Source organism: Podarcis cretensis (assembly GCF_951804945.1).
Source record: "Podarcis cretensis genome assembly, chromosome: 7".
Classification (NCBI taxonomy): Eukaryota; Metazoa; Chordata; class Lepidosauria; order Squamata; family Lacertidae; genus Podarcis; species Podarcis cretensis.
Genome location: NC_137176.1, coordinates 48,173,163 through 48,195,216, shown reverse-complemented (window position 1 = coordinate 48,195,216; position 22,054 = coordinate 48,173,163). Strand labels below are relative to the sequence as shown.

At 40.3% G+C, this 22,054-nt stretch overlaps 1 protein-coding gene across 9 annotated transcripts in view; it reads left to right on the top strand.

Annotated features, from left to right (window-relative positions):
- The window catches only part of ZNF521 (zinc finger protein 521), a 300,677-nt gene extending 290,945 nt beyond the window's left edge, over positions 1-9,732 (top strand). For all 9 annotated transcript variants that reach the window (XM_079982617.1, XM_079982613.1, XM_079982611.1 and 6 more), the window contains one exon: positions 8,890-9,732. In XM_079982617.1, the coding sequence (XP_079838743.1) occupies positions 8,890-8,919 (30 nt within the window). In that variant the 3' untranslated portion in view covers positions 8,920-9,732. The remainder of the gene's footprint in view (positions 1-8,889) is intronic.
- The last annotated feature ends 12,322 nt before the right edge of the window (positions 9,733-22,054 follow it).

The following is a 22,054-nucleotide window of genomic DNA, read 5'->3' as shown; positions in this document are numbered from 1 at the left end:
CTGCCAATGTGGGAACTTTCGAAAGTTCACCTATGTTTTAAAAACTATAGAAAATCCTGCTGTTTTTGTTCTTTTAATCAGAAAGATTCTAACCCAGCCTTTTCCTGCTGTGTTGATTTTACTGTTTGCGGGAAATTTTTAATGGAGGGAAGCGTTCAAAAATGATGTCTTCAACTCTAGTCTTGAAGCAGTGCAGTCCACCTGACTGCCTCATTCAGCTGTATGAATAGATCGGACTAGAGACCTAGGCATAAACGATTGTATATGCCAGAGCTCAAGTATAGCTCTGGTACTCTTGAGTGGCAAATTCTTTGCTTTCACAATGCTGCTGTTGTCCACTTACCCTCTCTTTGCTCCCTTGCTGGGAATTGGGAAGGCAGGTAGGCATGGCAACATCAGAGCAAAAAAGCTCCTACTCACTGCAGGAGCTCCTCCCTTACACAGAAGTATTAAAGGTAACAAAACTATGTTCAGTCCAAACCTACTTGCAGGTCTTTAAATATGTAATGGTGTTGATTTTTATCACAGTTGACACAGTCTTTTGCTAGTGACAGAGTCTAGTTTGGGATGAGTGAACCAAAAGCACTCCCTTCCTTCCAGTTACGAATACTGAGAAGAGATTAGTAAAGACCAATTAATTTTGAAGATTCCAGTTAATTATTCTCCAAAAAATAAATCTGAAAGATAGAGGAAGAAAAAGTTGGTTTCTGCCCTCATTTTCTTTCTGTTTCTCGCCTTGACTTTTGCTATGCTCTCTCACCTTTCTCTGTGATAGTGATATAGTGCTGTCCAGAGAGTGTTGTGTAGAATGGTGTTAAATGCCAAAAGAAAATTCAGCAGTTTCTTTTCAGGTTCATTGTAATCTGGGGGTGGGGAGGAGAGAGAAATCTCTGTTCCAATCCAAAAACATAAAAGTTCAGAGTTTCTTTTACAGAGAAAAACATACAAATAAATGGAAGGCATTGCCCACAGAATGCACCAGCATTTCATGCTCTGGCATTAAACTGCTCTACTTTATAAAGCTACGTTTCCACTAAATCCTTTAGCAATGTAGCTTGATGTCTTGACACACTGTAGTTCCATGATTGAAAAATTTGTCCTATATAGATTGAAGCTCTATACTGACCCCTTTTACTTCGTAACATCTATCTCTCAAATCTAAATATCTCACTGGCACTCCTTAGAGCCAAGATCCTCTTCTCCAAATATTTGTTTAATTCTACCTATTCCCTACTGATTTTATGAGGAGTTCAGAGAGGCTTACCTAAGGTTCTCAGGTAATCTCATACCTAGGCACCTTGGAGAAGCAACCCAACTTTTATTCAAACAGTTTTGTTGATATGAAAAACAATGGCCATTCATAACCAAGATTCTTCCCCTCCCCCTCATTTTGTAAAGCTGTCTTATGCTGCAGTCTTGAAGTTGGCATTCAGTTGACTGACAAGCCTTAGGGAGCAGCATACATACTACTCGGCTGATGGAGTCGGAGGGTCATTGGTAGAATGGCACTTACACTGCCAGGGACACGGTACAGTAATATGGTGTGGTATGCCCACAGAAAGCTCCATGTGTGTAGATGCCCTGCCAGCAATGTGCCACCACTGGTGGGAGCTGAAATGAGGTGCTTCTGGGACATTTGAGGTGAGGCCATGATTTCACAGGATCCTAAGCCCCCAATACCACCCCAAGCAGGTCCCAAAAACTAGTGTCAGCTTTGTAGAGCTTTTTAGCCAAGGTGAACTTGTCTATCACTCTTCTCCATCTAGCTGATATTCACCATGGAAGGTGAGCATTTCCCATTTGCTTCTCTTCTGTTTTTATTTTATTTTTCACTTTTGCAGATCACCCTATAATATACATTCCTGGGGCAGCTAACACTGTAAAAAAAAAAAGCTACAACAATAAAATGGATTCATTCAATAAAATGTGATGAAGCGCTAAAACAACCTGAAGTTAAAATCAAGAACAGGGCAGAGAATAAAACATCAGTGCTAAAAATAGATTTAAGAGCTAGCAGCAGGCATTAAAAGATTTAAAAGTCCTGGGAAAATAAAAATACATCTGCCTGGCACCAAAAATACATTAGAATAGACACCAGGTGAACCCTTCTGAGGAGTACTTCCTCAGGCAGGGTGCCACCACTGAAGAGGCCCTTTCAACAGCAGTGACGCTTTGCCCCTCACTTGATGGATCGCCCAACAGAAGGCATCAGCTGATGTTCTCAAGGTGTAGGTAGATGCATGTGAAAAGAAGCAGTCATAGAATATAATAATAATAATAATAATAATAATAATAATAATAATTTGTACCCCGCCCATCTCTGGGCAGCTTCCAACAAAGATTAAAAAGGTATTAAAATGTCACACATTAAAAACTTCCCTAAACAGGAATCATAGAGTTGGAAGGGACCACAAAGGCCATCTCGTCCTGCAGTGTGGGACCAGATACAATGCAGGAATCTTTAGTTCAATGTGGGGCTAGAATCCATGACCCTGAGATTAAGAGTGTCATGCTCTACCGACTGAGCCCTTCAGGTACATGGTTGCAAGCCATGAGGAGACTTGAAGGTCAAACACTTTGTATCGGGCCCAGAAATGGACAGGAAGCCAGATAAAAGCACTCACATAGCCAGTTCTAGTTAGCATATTCTGAACCAACTGAGCTTTTTCAAAGGGAGCTGCACGTTACCAGGTCATGGATAACTGAATTCCTCTCTGACTCATTTGCCTTCACTACTGAGTTTTGCCCCTCTCCTTTAGTCATTTTTTGTTTAACCAACATGAAAATTGAAACCTTCCCCGCCCCCTTGCTTGGTGCATCTCCTTTTTTGTGTTCTTGAACATTTCTTTGTCCAGTTTTATCATCAATCCTGAAAGCTAAGATTGGAAGTTCTGGAAATCTTATTGAAATCAAACCACCTGCTTGGCATTAGGGCTTGTAATTGGGGTATGCTGGGTTTGCCCATTTTTGCTTCATCCCCATCTCTCCCACCCCCGCCGTATCCTGCCATTTTCCAAGGCCAAACTGAAAGCTATCAGTAAGAGGTTTGGAAGAAGGGAGCAATGGATTGGGGGGGGGAGAGAAAGAGAAGCAGAAAACCTTGATTAGAAAGTATAATTTAATAGAATGTGTATTGAACCAAATGTATTGATTAATGTGGAGGATATAGTACTTATATTGATTCAAACTAGAGATTTAGTACTAAAAGCTGTAAGCCAAAAAGCTGTTGCAGATTGCTACAAAAGTCAGTTTTATGCTGTCCTTGAGAATGCCTTCACAAAGAAATTCTTCTAATGTTTGAGGAGTAGGTAGAATGCTGTATATGTCAGTTTGATCCCGGAGGGTTTTATTTTGTACTCTAATAGCTGTTACGAGCCTACATTATATCCAAGGAGTAATTTTCCTTAGGGTTGCCTGGCTCGCTTTGTGTCAATATTCTAGCATTTTAAGTCACGTACAGTATATGCTTCTGGGAACAGCGCAGGAGCCAGCCAGACTCATAATGGTCTGCATTCATTAATAAAGGCAGAAGCTTCTGTCCCTCCACTGCCCACTACAGGGATGCCTCCCTGGTCTTTTGGGACCTGTACAGACACATTTAAAGAAAGCTTTATTTTGAGTGGGCAGGAGATGAAATGCAGGACTTGGAGGCATTTCCTAAGTCAGCTATATGCCCGAGCACAGAGGTGACCTTAATGGGTCAGAGAAGAATGCAGGTCAAAAGACTTATTATCCAGCCTGTTGGAAACCAATTGCTTTTGGTCTGCGTGTGTGTGTGTGTGTTTTTAAAAAAAGTGGTGCTTAAAGGTTAGTAATGTAGAAATCTGTTTTACAACCTGAAACTGTATTGGAATGCCGTGGGCTTACAGAAAAGGGGGAGAAAGCAGGAACGGGGCTTAGTTTTTAAATGTAGATTTCCCATCAATTTTAAAATGTTAGTATACCATAATTAGTTAATCAGTGATGATTGATTACTGGTGTTCACTTTCTTGAATTAAGGAAAGAGAAAAACATGCTGCTGTGATTCTGAGACCATCTGTTGAACAATAATGTCCCCATTTAATCTTTCTATTTCTTTATTTGTAATCTGCTTTTCAGAAACAATTGCATTCATTTCATTCAGCTTCGAAATGTCTCATTTAAATTGAATGCAACAGCACTTCACGTTTGGGATTCTAATGGGGTATTGGAATCAGGGGGAGTTTTTTTATGTTAGAATATTTTTTCTAGCGCTCTGTTTCTCTTTCTCAGATTGCTTTCTGTAAGAATTTAGTTCAGGTAAATTACAACAGGGTGGAGAGGAGACTTCAAACAGTTGCTGGGGGGGGGGACCCTGCTTTTTTCACTGTTCAGTGAAAGCTGTGGAACTCAGTGACAAAACACAAGACCGTTTCCCAAGTTCACTGAAATGGACACAGCCCAAGTGTTTAAAGCACCAAGCTGCCAATTGTGGATTTAACACGAGTTTCTAAAACCTAAAGGGTTGAATAGATGATCATATGAATGTTAAGTTCCACTGATATCACAGAGCAAGTGCCCTTGGAAACTTGGCATTTTAGAATCTTTGGCATGTGACATACTGACATCACATTGTTCCGTGGAATGCAAGGATCCTTAAACTCTATGGCTTCATTTTTGTTGTTAGGATATAATTGAAAACAAAAACAAAACCCTAACTTTCTATTATTGTGTTTTTGTCATTGCACTTCAATTTCTGCATACAGCATGCTTTTGCAAAGCAAGATTACTCTGTGTGTGTGTGTGTGTGTGTGTGTGTGTGTGTGTGTGACAAATGACAAAGCACAAAAGACATCAATTCCGATCCTGGAAAAGAATATAAATTCTAATCCAGTTTTCTTCTTCAAACTGACAAAATCTACAAAAAAAGGTGAAAGAGCTCCCAGTATCAAACTTTCTCAGCAATATACAATGCAGATATATAAATACTGAGGTAATAGGATTGAGATTTCAAAAATTTGCTGAATTTTATATCTTTATTTAGATGAGAACTTTTGCTTTGCCCTTTTAATGCACACGCATCACTCAGGGTGCCTTAGAGTGGCAACATGGGCAATAATAATAGAGTAGCAATATGGGAAGGAGAATGAACTCGGGGAAATTACTTAGTACTGCATGCTTTCCAGAAGATCAATTTTAAAAAACATCTGCCTCAAATATACTGTATGTCCTGTAAAGGGCAAATTCCATTCTCAGAGTTACACAGAAGCTCTTAACTCTAATATTGGTTCTCCCTGTGCACTGAAAACTCCCATGTTCATGTCAACAGGAGCTCCATCTTTCGATTTCCCCACTTGTGTTAGCTCCTATTGTCATGGAAGTGGGAGTCCAGAGCACATGGAAAGAGCACATGGAAAGAGGAGGATATCAGAGCTCAGATCTGCTGGGTGGATAATAGAGGAAAATTTTGTCCTAAATTTTTAAACACAACCTTCTTTATATAAAAAAACACCCTTAAACCAAAACCTCCAGCAGTTCATAACTGGGATTAATGGTTGCAATTTTCAGTCGCTTATACATGGTGTCTCCAGTAGACAACTTTTTTGTTTTGTTTTGTTTTTTTGTTTTGTTTATGGCAGAATATAATGTAGCTCTCTCTGTGGGATTCAAGAATTTTTCTCCTTCCCTTACCTCTTTCCTCCCATCTTTCACCTTTTTGTCTCATAAATGTTATATCTGCACTATACTCAAAAACAGCCTTTCTCCCTAGGCAGGTATTTCTTTCTAGTCCATTGATGCTCTAAAAAAATGCAAAGAGGTTGCACATCCTTGTAGTCTCAAGTATTTAGGGAGGCTGCTCAAGGTACATGTTTGTGTCTTTGCTTAATTAGCAATTTTTCTCGCTGTTGCTTCTCTCTGAGTTTCTGTCTCCATGTTCTCTTGAGAATCTTGTTGTGCAGCAGGCCATATTGGCTATGGAGCACCACAGCAGGGCTCAGCAGAGAGTAATCCCATGGTTTCTTTTATATCTTCCACATTAATGCCTCCATGCTCTTTTTTTTTAAGGAAAAATTATTGTGATTTGGAACATCAGAGGGTGCCTTATACCAAGTCGGGCCATAAACCCATTTTGCTCTATATTGTCTACACTGACTGGCAGTAGCCCTCCAGGATTTCAGACTGGGAGGTGCCAGGGATTGAGCCTGGGACCTTGTGCATAGCAGATGATCTACTCCTATGTCACACCCCTTCCCCTTTTGAGTGCTGATCAGACATCCAGTCCAATGCCTTGCAATGCAGGAATCTCAACTAAAGCATCATGGCCATCCAACCTCTGCTTAAAAACCTTCAAGGAAGGAAAGTCCACTACCTCTCATGGTAGTATGTTCCACTGTTGAACAGCTCTTAACCATCAGAAATTTCTTCCTGACGTTTATTGGGAATCTCCTTTCTTGTGGTCTGCTAAGACCCCTAGATCCTTTTCACATACATTACTGTTAAGCCAGGTGCCCAACATCTTATATTTGTGCAGCAGGTTCCTCTTGCCTAAGTGTCGCTATTGAAATTCATTTTGTTAGTTTGGGCCCCGATCTCCAAGCTGTTAAGGACATATTGAATACTGATTCCATCTTATGTGGCATTGGCAGCCACTCCCAGTTTGGTGCCACCTGCAAATTGCATGAGCAGCCCCTCAATTCCTGCATCCAAGTCATTTATAAAAGCACTGAACATTAAGGGGCCCTGGACAGAACCCTGTGGTTCTGTCACTTTGTTCCAGGATGACGAGGAAGAATTGCCCATAAGGCTTTGTTTCCAGACCCTTTATCACCTTGATCACCCTCCTCTGTACATGTTCCAGCTTGTTAGTATACTTTTGAAGGCTACATAAACCTACATTATGGTGAGACTCTTGCTGCTCAGTTTTGCCATCAATGCAATGCAACAAACAAAGTCTGCCCCGTTGCTTGGGCAGTACAGTCCCATCACCTCATTCCATCCCATTCAGAGTGAGGGCAATCCAAGGAAGTTATTTACCAACATTAACATTGTCAAGTAGTGAAATCTGATGGCCCCATGGTGCCATGACCTGTGATTCCCAATTGGCCAGGATCATACAGTGAAAAAGAAAAAAGGCCTAAATATATACACCGAAGCGTCAGTATAATGGGTCTGGGAACAGGTAGGTGGGTGGTGGGGAAATAAGCCTAATGCAGGGGCAGGTTTCAGGTTTTTGTTCAATTTTGCATCCCTCAAAAATCCAGTTTTACCTAGAGCATGTTCAAGCATGAAAATTCATTCAGTACAGCATTATACATTTATGCTTCAGAGAAAATTCTACTAAAGTATTTCAGATACTGAACATGGTTGTTCCTCACATTTCCTTTAAGAAGATTATAACTATTGTTTGAGTCATCTGGACCTACCTGCATCGTAGGGAGCACCGAACGATGTAAGATGTGAGCAGATTAATAAGATATCATCAGGCATATGGAAACACATACTCTGGTGTTGTCTTGGTCACATGGATTTCAGCACATTTCAGACATTACCGTAATGAGCACATTTCTGTCACACTAAATCAGGAAAACTAATCTCTTAGTTATATTCAGTTTAAAGACAGACGTTATTGGTCATAATAGCCACTATTTGCAGATCTTCTTATCTGTCATTGTTTTACAGTATTTTGATACATGTCGACTGATGTGGGAAATGCTATGCATGAAATCAAACGGTCTTGGGTTTGCTTTTCTGCTTTTTAACCTTTTAGATTGTTATTCAGCAGGCAGAGCCCTTGTTGAGATATTGTAGCGACTAGTACACTAAACATGGGTGAAATTCAGCCTTATGATACATTGGGTATATGCACATGGGGAATAAGATCCACTCTCACAGTAAAACTATCCCCCCACATGCTGCACACATATACCCTAAATCTATTCTGGGGGTCCCCCCAACCCTCTAGAGCAAGTTGTGGGAGCCAGCAGGGAGGAGTGGGTGAGAAATCCTATTGTGCAAGCAGACCACTTTCCACACACTGAAGGCCCACCTTCAATTCCCATACAGTTACTCCCATAAAATTCAGTGGGATTTATTCCCTACTAAGTACCTGTAGGTTCTGTCTTCCTTCAGGATTCTTCTCAAACTTTCGTTTTGTCCTTAGACTCACTAGCCATGTACTACTGACCTCTTGAAAAGATACCTAGGGAGACATCCACACAAATAACTATTATACTGAGATTTGTCCTAGGCTCAGCTGCAACATATCAGTGGCCTTCTGAAAGATACTTATGAAGAGATTAACACAAAACAGCTAGCATACTAAAATTTGCCACCAGCGGATGGATCTGTAAGCATTCTCACAAAAGGAAGGGCCATGCCACATTCACTGGCAATCACCCCCAGATATTTGCATGGTCTGTTGTTGTTTTCTACATTATAGGCCAAAACCAACATATTCACAAATGGCTATTTAGGCAAGTACTGTCTTGGACTTTGACCTAATGTACTTTGAAGTACATAAGATGAAAATTATAGAAATGATTCCAGTGTGCAATACAGTGGTACCTCGGGTTACATACGCTTCAGGTTACCGACTCTGCTAACCCAGAAATAGTACCTCAGGTTAAGAACTTTGCTTCAGGATGAGAACAGAAATCGTCCTCCAGAATAAGATCCACGTGTGATGTGGCAGCAGTGGGAGGCCCCATTAGCTAAAGTGGTGCTTCAGGTTAAGAACAGTTTCAGCTTAAGAACGGACCTCCGGAACGAATTAAGTACTTAACCCGAGGTACCACTGTACAAAGCAACATCAAAGTGTCTATAATAGGCCACTTAACACAGTGACATGCATTGCAGCCATATGTTCTTTTTGCGGCCGTGCTTTGTTTCCTTGGCTGTACAATAACCACATATCTCCTTTTTTTCTTGCAGAATCATACAATGACCCAACATAGCAGTTAGTGCAAGGCCCAGTTCTTCGGGAACCGATTCTTTGCGGGACAAGAAAAAAAAAGGGAACATGTTTAACTCTTTGCACGAGACTTTCATTGTTAATGTATATTATTCAGAAACATTGTATTGTACCATAAAACTTGTATTATCAAAACTGTTGGATGTTCATGTGTTTGAACTTTTGAGCACCGGAGAGACTTCTTGTATATAAAGTGTTGCACATGTATTATGTTGTCTGATACTAAAATGGTCTTATAAAGACAAGTGGACTTGGGCCCTATTCAAGCAGGATTAAAAGAAGAATAACGTATAAAGGGAAAAAAGGCTTAAGACAAATGTTATTTTCAAGGAAGAAACAGGAGAAAAAAACTAATACATTACAACCCTATTTGGCTTTCCTTTCATTCCAGCTTATGTCTACAATTTCTCTTTTGGTATACAAGCAAATGAATTCAAGAGTATTTTTATTGTTGAAGATACTTGCAAAAGTAAAAATAAATAAAAACGAACCGATTCTCTCCAAACTGACCCCCCAGCTGAATATGGCCTGTATATATATTTGTAAGCCTTGAGATATGACAGATAGCATTACCATATATGCAATAGTTGTTATGTAGATTGTCAAAGAAACTTTTTTTCCCCCCTGGATACCATTTGAAGCTTTTGAGTGTTCAAGACTTTTCCTTAATGACGTCACATGGCCAAATTTTTGAATCAGTTGAACTAACCTGTATGTTACTGTTATTAATGTTTACTCTGCGGTCTGAACCTGGAGATTACTGGAATGGTTTTCCAAGAGGAAATAAATTCAGTTTACCATTACATTACAGCGTGGCTGTGCTTTTTGTCCCAGATACAAACAAACCTGCTCTCCTTTTGCAACTTAATTTTGACTCATAAATAAACAAATTATTTTCCCCTTCACATCACACAGGATCCCAGAAATCAGGCTCTTACTGCCTCTCAAGTTCTAGTTTAAATTTGTTATTGTTTAAGACGTATATTTCTTTAGAAAAATATCAGGATTGTCGTGGTAAGTGATCTGAATCCAGAGCTTGCAAATGTCAATCTCCTAAACCAGGTGTGGAGAACCTGTGGCCCTCTAGATATTGTTGGGAGTTGGTGGCTTGGGCTGATGGCAGCCCAACATGGACAATGGTCATGGATGATGGGAGCTGTAGTCCAACAACATCAGCGTTACTCATGCCTGTCCTGAACTTTGTGACTGCCATTTGTCCAGTTTTTTTAAAAAGTCTGGGTGTTTCTGTTTTACAGTGCAGTCCTAATGTGTTTACTCAGAAAAATTAAATTTCACTGAGGTCAGTGCATTTATTCCCCAGTAAGGATGGAAGAATCTGTCGAGTTCAGTTCTCTCAGTTGCTCATTCTCCAATCTTAAATTCGGTTTTCCATATTTTGCAGGGGGGGAAACCCCCACTTTTTTAATCCTCATCAACACTTTAGGACAAAGTTCACCTAAGAAACAGTTTTATAAACAGTACCTATTTTTTTGCAAGCAATTTTTCCTATTATAATGCATTTTTGTGTAAGTTTAACTAAGACCATCATTTTCACGCATACTTTCCTCTGATTATATATATATATATATATATATATATATATATATATGCATTTTTGCAAACATTGGTTGGAGACCTGCAATGCAAAGTTCACATACTATTTTGGAAAGTGAGAGTTTGATAAATCTGGATTGAACGGCATACTGAGTCGAATGTCTCCCTCATCCCTCCTCCCCAGCAAGTATGCATAGGATTGTAGCCTTTGCTTCCCCTTTCTCTCCTTTCAGTATTTTCACGTTTCTATTTCAGCCTCAGACACTGTTGGAAGCTCGTGCTCTTAAATGATTATCTTATGGAAGGGAACGGTAGCCGGTTCTCCCCCCCCCCCTCAAACAGTGGTGGCAACCCTGTTAAATTCCAGCCACAGCATTGACATGGACTCCTCTACCCTCCAGTCCCTTGTCCTCACTGCTGACAGAGATGGCAGTAGAGGACGTGGCCAGAGAGAGCGCTTCAGTGAGCACTCCAGCCTTACATTTCCTGTGGGGGATTGTTCAAAGCCAGCCGAGAAGTGTTGCCGAGAACTGCATTAACCTGTTTGTCCCAAGTATGTGTAAAGGAAGGATGTACCATCAGGGTTTTGCTGTTGCTGCTGGTCCTCAGATATGCTGCAATGAATGTTCACCCCAAATCTATTCTCTGCATTTGTTGCACAGTGTTTCTGGAATCCTTATGCAGTGGTTAGTGCTACACAATGTGATACCACAAAGAGTTGCTGGCCTTTTCCTGTCAGGGTAAATTTTAAGTGTGATTTCCAGTTTGCTGAGTGTCACATTCTGAATCTCCACAGATGGGAGGGCTGGAAACAAAGTTTTCAAAATGCCTCTGCTTGCCAGAGATTTCAAGGAAAAAATGTGCCATGTTTCTTTCTCCAGCCTTGAGAATTTTAGGCATACGTTGCCAAGAACAAAAAAAAGAATATGGGATTTAAAAAAGTAGTCTAAGAAAATCTCATTTGTGCTGACAAAAGGATAAACACGGGCAACTGTGCATACACTGCAAGTACAATGCCAGCTTATATTTATAATAACTCAGACACCCATTCCGCTTTCATTTCCATTAATATGTTACTCATCTCTGCCAAATTGGATCCGATTATGTCTTCTTTCTTCATGGCAGATACCTTTTGCAAAAGTGCAGGCATTTATTTCAGCCTTCATGTGTGAAAGCGGGACATATTGGTTAAAACTGTAAATAGCATGTTTTTCGTCAAGTTCAAGTATGTTAGAAATATTACACCCCACTGTGTTTGTGCCACTGAGTTGAGACAGATGGTAGCTGGGAAAGATGCAGTCTTATAATCAAAAGCTAAAATATGTCAAAAATATGTTAGCAAGCAAAACATAGCATAATACTTGCTTCTTATGTCATGACAGCTTGCAAAACACGCAACGTTGTTGAATTTCTAGTTATGTAAATACAGTAACACAGTAAACACAGCAACAGCAAATGTGATGGTAGCTTTGTGCATCGATTAGTCCTGCCTTTCAGGGCTAGGGAATAGAAGTCTTCTGGTCACATTCAACTCCTGGTTTGAAGAGCGAGTCACTCATATCAAATGCCTGAATCCATTTACCTTTCTCATTAGTTCCCCGTTTCTCGGTGATACCCTAAAAAGCTGTTTAAAGAGATTATGAAAGACATTCAACCTTCCCAATGAGGATTGAGTCTTCCATGGGGGCTTATCAGAGCATTTAGCAAACAGAACAAGATTGGGGTATCAGCTTGCAGAAGCAGGAGGTGGGGAGGAGGGAGAAATACAGAGACTCCGTATGAATGTGCTTAGTCTCTGGCATGCTAGCTTCCCCAGTGGGCCGCTGAAGCTAAAATGAGCCACCCTAATGAGAAGGGGGAAAGTAAAATTGTGCCAGCATCAAGGAGACTAGGGGGAGGGGAAGAACAGGAGACATACATGCTGGATGCAAAGCAGGCCACAGGTTTATTGAATGAGAATGCCTGTTACTTGGCATAAAGAGTGGGAAGGCTAAGCAGAAGTCCCTGTTCACAGGCTGTACTATTGAACCAGATTGCTAAATAAGCTTGTGAAGATAGGAGGAGCAAATGAGGTGGACTTTGTTGGGGTGCCCTCTGGTCCCCATAGTGGCTTAGCTGCTGCATAAGCCCCTTAAGGGAATTTACAAGGAGTTAACTCTCACTTTTTCCAAACCATAGGCCCAGACACAAACTAGGGACATAGGAAGTTGTGTTATACTGAGTCAGACCATCTAGTTTAGTTAGTTAGTTAGTTAGTTAGTTAGTTAGTTAGTTAGTTAGTTAATAATATAATAATATATCCCACTCATCTTGCTGGGTTGCCCCAGCTACTCTGGGCAGCTTCTAACACATATAAAAACATAATAAAGCATCAGACATTAATAGTAACAAACTGATCCAATAAAAAATGTCAAAGTAACTTTAAAATAAACAACCTATATCAAATAAAGTAATATTCAATCATCCATTAGAATCTAATAGTAATAGTTTGCACCAAGCAGGAGCGGCCTTTGGTCTTTCAGATTTCAGTGGGGCCATTCAAGCCTCACCTTACAATATTCTCCTTTATATACCTGCCAACACTAAGATTTCACTTCATGCCTCTGACAAAATGGGCCACAAAAGTAAAAAAAAAATCCACAAAGCTTGTGTCATAAAAATATTTTTTTTAGTATTTAGGTACCACACAATTGTTGACCATTTCTGCCGGGAGAGACTAACACGGCTACCCTCTGCAAATACTTATTGACTCTTTAAAAGTGCTAGAACATTCTCCACTCAACTATAATCCTGTCACAAGGAATGCACTTGTCCTTTTGCTTTTATCCTCTCTGAGACACTGTCCTCAAGAAAGACGAGAAAGAGCTGTACCTTATATACCCACATATGACCCTCTATTTATATGAAAAATTAACAATTACTTCACACCTTGATTGAATACTTCCTTATTTAGATGTCACAACAGATTTTCGCAGCCTTCAGAGGGAAAGCTTTAGAAATGTTAATATTGTGACAGGCAAGACACCTAAAAGCAAATGACTCATAATTGGCGACAATTAGAAATAACTGGGTATGAAAACAGAATATTATTTGCCACGGTGTGCTGGGGCTGGGAGGGTGAGCTTGCATCTCAGGTAATGCGAAGGACTCCATGGAAAGATCTTGGCCACACAGACAAGAATATAACATTGATTCCACTCTAATGCATTCCTTCATACATTACTGCTCAATTATCGTTCAAGGGGCCTTTACGCTTTACTGGCAAATGGAACATTCTCTCTGTGATGTTCCTTTCACTGAGTTGCCGGGATAATGGAAGATGAGCAAACAAAATCAGGCATGTTATCCTTCTACTCATAATGGGCACAAGTTTATTTATTCAAATGGTCTAAACATTCCATTGAACCTGAAGTCTGAATAAACCAACATACAATGTACGTAAGATTACTTATATAGAAGAGATATAGAATGAGAAAACTTCAGACAATTAAGGTTCAAATTGTAAAGACTTTATGATAAGTGTGCAGTTTCAGTGGATTTGCAAGACCACTGTTTGGAATCCTAAGACATTTATAGGAAAGTATTTCATAGACTGGTAGCCGGATGCTGTGCATGTTCCTAAATTTAGACCACAATTCTAGGCCGGTTTACTCATAAGTCACCTGTGCTCAATGGGAATTACTCCAAGTGTGCATAGAATTGTAGCCTTAGTGCCTTAGGCAACCATTAAATAGTTAGTAAAAAGATAAGAGGGCAAGATTCCGCCTTTATGTTTCTTTCATGACGCCAAGATTTCAACTTTACTGTTAATCTTACTTGGACACAGACACACACACACACACACCAAAAGTCAAAATTCTTATTTTGATACCAGTTCTTCATTTGTCCAAAATGCTTGTGATCTCATTTGCTATGATCAGCAATTTCCTACATCACTGAAGTTCTTCTACTGGATCCCTCAATATGATTTTAAATCAAAGAAATACAGTAATTATTCAGTGACTGCAAAGAACTCTGTTTCATAGGATACATTTTTACAGGACTTTTAAATATAATTTATGAATATTTGCAAGCATAATAATTGTCTTTTCTGCTGACATTTTCAAAGCGACACTGTGATTTGTTGGGTCTCCAGAGAGTCTGAGTACAAAACTGATAATTATATTAAATATACATAGACAATAAAGAGTGTGTTTACATAACTATGCCCATAAATATCTGATTGAACAGTCATTGTTCTCAAACCCCTTTTAAGCAGCTCTCTGAGGAATCCAGTTCTAATGACATGATGGTTTAAAAGATGTTGCTCAGTCTTGTTCCATATTTAATTAACTTTCCTTTTTTAAACTTGTGGTGATGGAGACAATAACAAATAGCTCTGAAAAGAGAGATGGCTTTGAAACATGAGTGAGAACTTGTCGTGCTTTGTACACCATACGCCAAAGGAAATTTGTATGGAAGAGGAGGCACAAGCCTGCCAAACTCCGCAGGGAGTCAATTACTAGATCATGTGATAGAAATAATAATGATAATAATAATAGTATTAGTAGTAGTAGCATTACAATATTAAATACCAAAATGAAGAACGTAACACTAGGGTGTGGGTAGAAAGATTCAAAAGACATGTAGTACCCACTTGGAACTTCTCTTGGGTTATCTTTGAAACGCCTCCTATTTATTTCAATGGATCTTGCAGAAGGAATGTGTCACTCGTTTCAACATCAGGTGGTTAGAGGGAGTGTTACAAATCCAGAGTATTTTTTGCTGTGATTGTGTGTAAATAAGATCAGAGAGGCATGCACAGCAAGGGAGAGGTTGCTGTCAGATCTGTGTACTGCTAGCCTTTGTGACCTGGAGGCTGCCAGAGAATAGACAATGAAGGTATGTTATCCCTGTCTGGGTATGATTGCAGATGAGGGCCACCTGCTGAAGCTGGTTTACAAAGCCACCATGCCACCGAGGCCACTTGTACCTCCAGCTGTAGCAGTAGATCCAGACGTGCCCCAAATTGTGCAGCTGTGCCTTTGGGGGAGGTGCAACCTCTTCCAGAAGAGGTTGAAACCCAGTCATCTCATCTAGGGAACCACCCACTAACAGTGCCTCAGTCTTATCTGGATTTGCTTTCATTCAGTCCCTTACTGAAGCCAGACACTGATCTAGCATGCCCAATGTCTCACCTGCAGATGTCACACAGCTCTATTTCTCCTTTACATCACCATATTGATAACACCAGACACCAGTTCTTTGGAAGACTCCAATCAGTGGTTTCATACGGATGTTGAACAGCAAGGGGAATAAGCTCGACCCTTGTGGAACCCCACATCGAAGGCTCCACAGTATTCGTCAAGCACCACTCTCTGGAGCTGGCCATCTAAAAATGACTGGAATCACTGCAAAGCAGTGGTGCCCGGTTTCAATTCAGAAAACTGTTCTAGGAGGATACGCTGGTCAATGGTGTCGCAAGCTACCGAGAGGGGGAAAAGAATCAACACGGTCACACTCCCTCGCCTCTCTCCTAACCAAAACAGTTTCTGTTCCAAATCCCAGTTAAATTGTGTCTAGAAAATCAGCGTCATCTAAGAGAGCCTGAAGCTGGTTAGTAACTTACCAGTTCAAGAACCTTGCCCAAGAAAGGGACATTCACAACTGGATGATAGTCATCTAAACATTACAGCTCCAGGGAGGATTTATTAAGAAGTGGCCTCCCCATCACCACCCCCTTTAGGCATGCAGTGACCACTTCCTCTGATAAAGAAGCATGAATCTCATTCCTGATCCAAGTGGCCATCTCCTTGCTAGTTTTTATCAACTACAAGGGACAAGTGTCCAGAGAACATGTGCGCATCTGCACCAATTCAAGAGGCTTGTCCAAGTCCTCGAGCCATACCAACCGAAATTCATCCAATGAAACAGGAGTAGGCAGTGTTCTAGATACATCTTGAGATTCACCTGCTGTACAATCAGAGTGAAGTAGTTTCTATGTTGTTTCACTTTCAATTGATGGTAATAAAGTACAGTTTGGAAAGGTTTGTAGATTTTATGCAAGGCTTTTTTCCCCAGCCAGAACTGTTCTGGAACCTCTCAGGTAGGAGCCATTTGCCATTAGAAGAGAACAAGGGAGGTGTTCATGGTGAGTTCTGGCACCTCTTTTTCTAGAAAAATAGCCCTGGTTTTATGTATTGTAATGTTGCCGATCTCTAGGAATGCTAGAAAATGTGGGATTAAAAGGCGAAAGATTTATACGATCTGAGGTGAAACCAGAGTATTCAAATATACCTTCCTGAAGAAACCAGAGGCCTTTCTCCTGGGCATGGTCGGCCAATTGGTGCCAAAGAAGGACAGAACTTTCTTTATGTATGCAACAGCAGCAGCAAGAATACTCATCGCGAAGTATTGGAAGACACAAGATTTACCCACCCGGGAAGAATGGCAGATGAACTTGATGGACTATATGGAACTGGCGGAAATGACTGGCAGAATCCGAGACCAGGGAGAAGAGTCGGTGGAAGAAAACTGGAAAAAGTTTAAAGGTTATTTACAGAAATATTGTAAAATCAATGAATGTTAGAAAAATGATGGAATGAAGTTATATGGCTTTAGCAGAAATGTTATAAGGAATTAGGTACAGACAGATTGTAAATGTATTAAAGGGAAACAACAAGGTTAGAGTATGTTAAGATAAATTACAGGACAGAAAACAGAGGAAGATGGAAAGGAATTGCTGAAACAGTTAATTGAAGTGGAATACAAAAAGAGAGGTGTGAGGAGGTCGCTGAAACAAGTGAATGAAAGTTATGATATCGAAATTATTGGATGTGTTTCTAATTGTTTTTGTTTTGTTTGGTTGATTCAATGTTTTAGGGTTTGGGTTGTGTGGTGTTTTTGTTTTTGTATTGTATTGTATTGTATTGTTTAATTCTTTTTCTTTTCTTTTGTAATCTTTAAACTGCTAATAAATATTATTTTTTAAAAAAAGAAAATGTGGGATTAGTCAGAAAGCTAGCTAGAAACTATTCTGAGAACAACATTACTAATTGTCACCATGCTTTGGGGATTTTTATATCTAAGGCTGCACTCCTATACAGTGGTACCTCAGGTTAAGTACTTAATTCATTCTGGAGGTCCGTTTTTAACCTGAAACACTACTTTAGCTAATGGGGCCTCCTGCTGCTGCTGCACCGCCGGAGCACGATTTCTGTTCTCATCCTGAAGCAAATTTCTTAACCTGAGGTACTATTTCTGGGTTAGAAGAGTCTGCAACCTGAAGCGTATGTAACCTGAAGCGTATGTAACCCGAAGTACCACTGTACTAAAGGAAAATCTCAACGTAAGAACAGAAAACCAACCCAATCCTAGGAAATCACAAATGAACAGGAGGCACTAGATGCCCGATACATTAGGGGAGAATTGTTGCTAAAGATGCGTCCCCAAAGAAGGATGTGTTTGAAAACACACCTGCCAAGGAATCAATCTTATTTTAAGGGCTTTTTTTCTCCAGTCCTATACATATACAGTGGTACCTCGTTGTTAATTCGTTCTGGAGGTCCATTCTTAACCTGAAATTGTTCTTAACCTGAGGTACCACTTTAGCTACTGGGGCCCCCTGCTGCCGCCGCACGATTTCTGTTCTCATCCTGAAGCAAAGTTCTTAATCCGAGGTACTATTTCTGGGTTAGCGGAGTCTATAACCTGAAGCGTCTGTAACCTGAAGCATCTGTAACCCGAGGTACTACTGTACACATAAACAAGTAAAGCTTGTGCTGTCCAAGTAAGTCATTGTAGACTCACTGAAAATGACTAATATTGGATGGCTATCACCCTTAAGTTTTATGAGGCCTTGGCTAGTCAATGCCAGAACACCTTAACATTTATATTACAGATTTGGGTCACTCAGCTATGTTTGTGAGGACCCAAGGTTTTGTTTACTGACCAATATTTTATTTCCTGAGCTATATTTATTTGAAAAAACCCCACAGCATTGTGATATTAAACAGCCAGTAAATACCTGTGTTTGGCCTATTCACAGTAGTGTTTGTTTTGTCTGAATATCAGGTTTTTGCCCAACATGTAATTCATTGTGTTTCTGCCTCCTGTGTGTCCATCGCGAAGTCATTTGTTTCCTGTTTCTCCTTGGGGGATTCACCACTTGCTCATTTTGCCCAGCATTTATATGAGCCATGTTGTCTCTTGTCCTTAGCGTCACACATATATTGATGACTTTCATATTGACTGTGTTCAAAGCCTTGTGCATCCCCCATCGAAAAGTTCACGATACTTTGCACCAGTGTCATCTCTGCTCCTGTTATTGGTCTGCCTGACTGCAAATGCACTTAAGAATTAGTTTTATTAATATGTCCAGGGAAGCGATTCCATCAGCAGCCCCCTTCCCTGTTGGTCTATGTTGCAGAAAATATATAAGTTTTCCTTGAAAAAAGCGTGCCAGTCCTAGAAACAATCATGTTTGCCGTTGGTGTCCACAGATAGCTTATTGTGATTAAGAAAAGAAGGGGCTGCTCAGGAATGCAAGGAGCTGCTTCATCACCAAAGACGATGCGCTCCGCCTTGCTCAAAGGATGCTTGCTGAAATCTCATGAGGAAGGAGAGCTCAAAATCACTTGTCACTTCAAAAAAAAAAAAAATGCCCATGAAGAATTGAAACGTGTGGATTATTTGGACAAAACATAGTTCTGTGTGCCTCGTTTTGTCTGTATCATTGCTGTAATTCTTAAAAACTTTATTCTTTTTTAAAAAAGAAAAAGTATTTCAATTTAGCTATCCCAAGAATTCCAGTGTGGTATAGTGGTTAAGAGGGACGCGGGTGGGGCCAGGGATTTTGGTTATAATATACAACTAGCAGATTGGGAAAAAGTATGGAATGAGAATATGAAATTCACTGCATGCATGACGATAAAGGAAAATATCATGAAAATGGTATACAGATGGTATATTACTCCGGTTAAGTTCGCAAAAATGTTCAAAACATGTAATAAGTGTTGGAAATGTAAAGAAAAGGAAGGGTCTTTTTTCCATACGTGGTGGGAATGTAAGAAGGTTAAGGGTTTCTGGGAAATGATATATAACGAGTTGAAAAAGATGTTTAAATATACATTTGAAAAGAAACCAGAAGCCTTTTTGTTAGGAATTACAGGAAGAGAGATTAACAGAAAAGATTACAAACTTTTCCAATATGCAGTGACTGCGGCAAGAATTTTAATGGCCCAAAAATGGAAACAAGAGGAATTACCGACAGTGGAAGAGTGGAGAATGAAACTTATGGACTTTGCAGAATTGGACAAAATGACTGGAAAAATTAGATACCAGAAAGATCACAAGTTCACTGAGGACTGGAGAAAGTTTACGATTTATCTGGAAAATATTTGTGACGAACAGACAACGCTAGTCGGTTTTAAAGAGGCTTTGTGATGTTAAAGGGTATTGTAAAAAGAAAATGAGACAAAAAGGATATTACTAACTGGCAATATATGATAAAGGAAATGCGTAACAAATATAAAATATGAGGATTGTGGGAGGAGCTGGTGGAAGTCAAAAATCTGTAAATTGGTGAATAAGGATATGTTTGAATAATTTGTAAAAAAAAAATATTGTAAAAATTTAATAAAAAAAAAGAGGGACACGGGTGGCGCTGTGGGTAAAACCTCAGTGCCTAGGACTTGCTGACTGTAAGGTCGGCAGTTCGAATCCCCGCGGCGGGGTGAACTCCCGTCGTTCGGTCCCAGCTCCTGCCCACCTAGCAGTTCGAAAGCACCCCTAAGTGCAAGTAGATAAATAGGTACAGCTTTATAGCGGGAAGGTAAATGGTGTTTCCATGTGCGGCACTGATGCTGGCTCACCAGTTGCAGCTTTGTCACGCTGGCCACGTGACCGGGAAGTGTCTTCGGACGGCGCCGGCTCCCGGCCTCTTGAGTGAGATGAGCACGCAACCCTAGAGTCGGTCACGACTGGCCCATACGGGCGGGGGTACCTTTACCTTTTATAGTGGTTAAGAGTGGTAGACTCATAATCTGGTGCACCGGGTTCGCGTCTCCGCTCCTCCACATGCAGCTACTGGGTGACTTTGGACTAGTCACTCTTCTTTGAAGTCTCTCATCCCCACTCACCTCGCAGAGTGTTTGTTGTGGGGGCGGAAGGGAAAGGAGAATGTTAGCCACTTTGAGACTCCTTTGGGTAGTGATAAAGCAGGATATCAAATCCAAACTCCTCCTCCTCCTCCTCCTCCTCTTCTTCTTCTTCTTCTGGCAGGGACCAGCAGCTTTCAACATCTTTTTAGTAATGCTTTTGGCCCATTGAAAATGTCTCCACATGCAAAATACTTCCTGAGGGTTGCCACTGCAAACACGAACTTGTGCAGCCCCATGGAATCCAGGTGTGGGAAGAGAACACTAGTATACCTGCCAACCAAAATGTTGCTATAGAATATCTGAGAGGCCTGCTTTATAGCTGGGGGGAGGGAGGGAGAGAATAAAGATCTAGAAAGGATGGTTGCTCCCTTCATGGCCTGCTTGAGAGCATCCCAGAGACACCTTGCCCAGCCACTGCTGTAAACAAGATGCTGTATTAGATTGGACTCAAACAGATAATTCTTAAATTCTGAATTCCATTATTAATCTTTAGTAGCAGATATTCTGGGGGCTTATATCTATTATATCTTAAGCCACTTTTGAAAACTACGTTCTCATGAAGTGATGTTTTAGGAAAAGAGAGACAAAAAATAGTCACAGCACAACAGACGTACAGAATAATACAAGAAGTTGCTTTGGAGACAAAGGCTATTTATACCAGCTGGAAAGATGAAGTTCTAAAAGACTCACCTAAATGCTAGAGTTGAAAGTAATCCATAATCCATAGTTTTGGGACCACCACCAAGAAGATCCTGTCTCTTGCACATGCCCACAAAACTGAACATAATAGAAGCAGATATGTTGCAGATACATGATTACTTTTCTTAAAGTGGTAATTAAGATTTCCCATTCATCTATCTGTAAATGGAGGATTGACTTAACAAACCAATTCCGTATAAACTAGTATTCAGTGACCAGACAACATCAGATGATTGTTTCCATAGTAGTCTGGGATGAAGCTCACTAAAAGAGCTTTAATAATTGGCAGACAAGAAGTAAAGGTTAGGTTCAAGTGCTAACAAAATATTTCCCGAGGAAGACTCTGGTGAGGAACATACCAATGCAAGAGTCACAACCAGAAAAAGCAGCATACCCATTACTAAAGCAAATTTATTTGAGTTGTGAGCCATAGCCTTTGAAAAGTTTGAGAGTAAAGTAAAAAAGTCTCTAGAAATCATTAGATGAGAAAGGGGGAAAATGGCATAAAAGAAGACCAAGCATTCAGAGCCAGCTGTAAGCAATGTAAGATCGGGCCCCAAAGAGGAAATGGACTGGAGCAAGAATACAGCCAATGACGAGATGAAAGAAGGCCAGTTACAAGAGAATAGATATTGGGAGGTTCTTCCAAGACTCTTGCTTTAGGTGACACCCTGGCTTTTATTAGAATTTTCATGCACAATCCCAGTGCAACCACCAGCTGAGATCTTCCAAA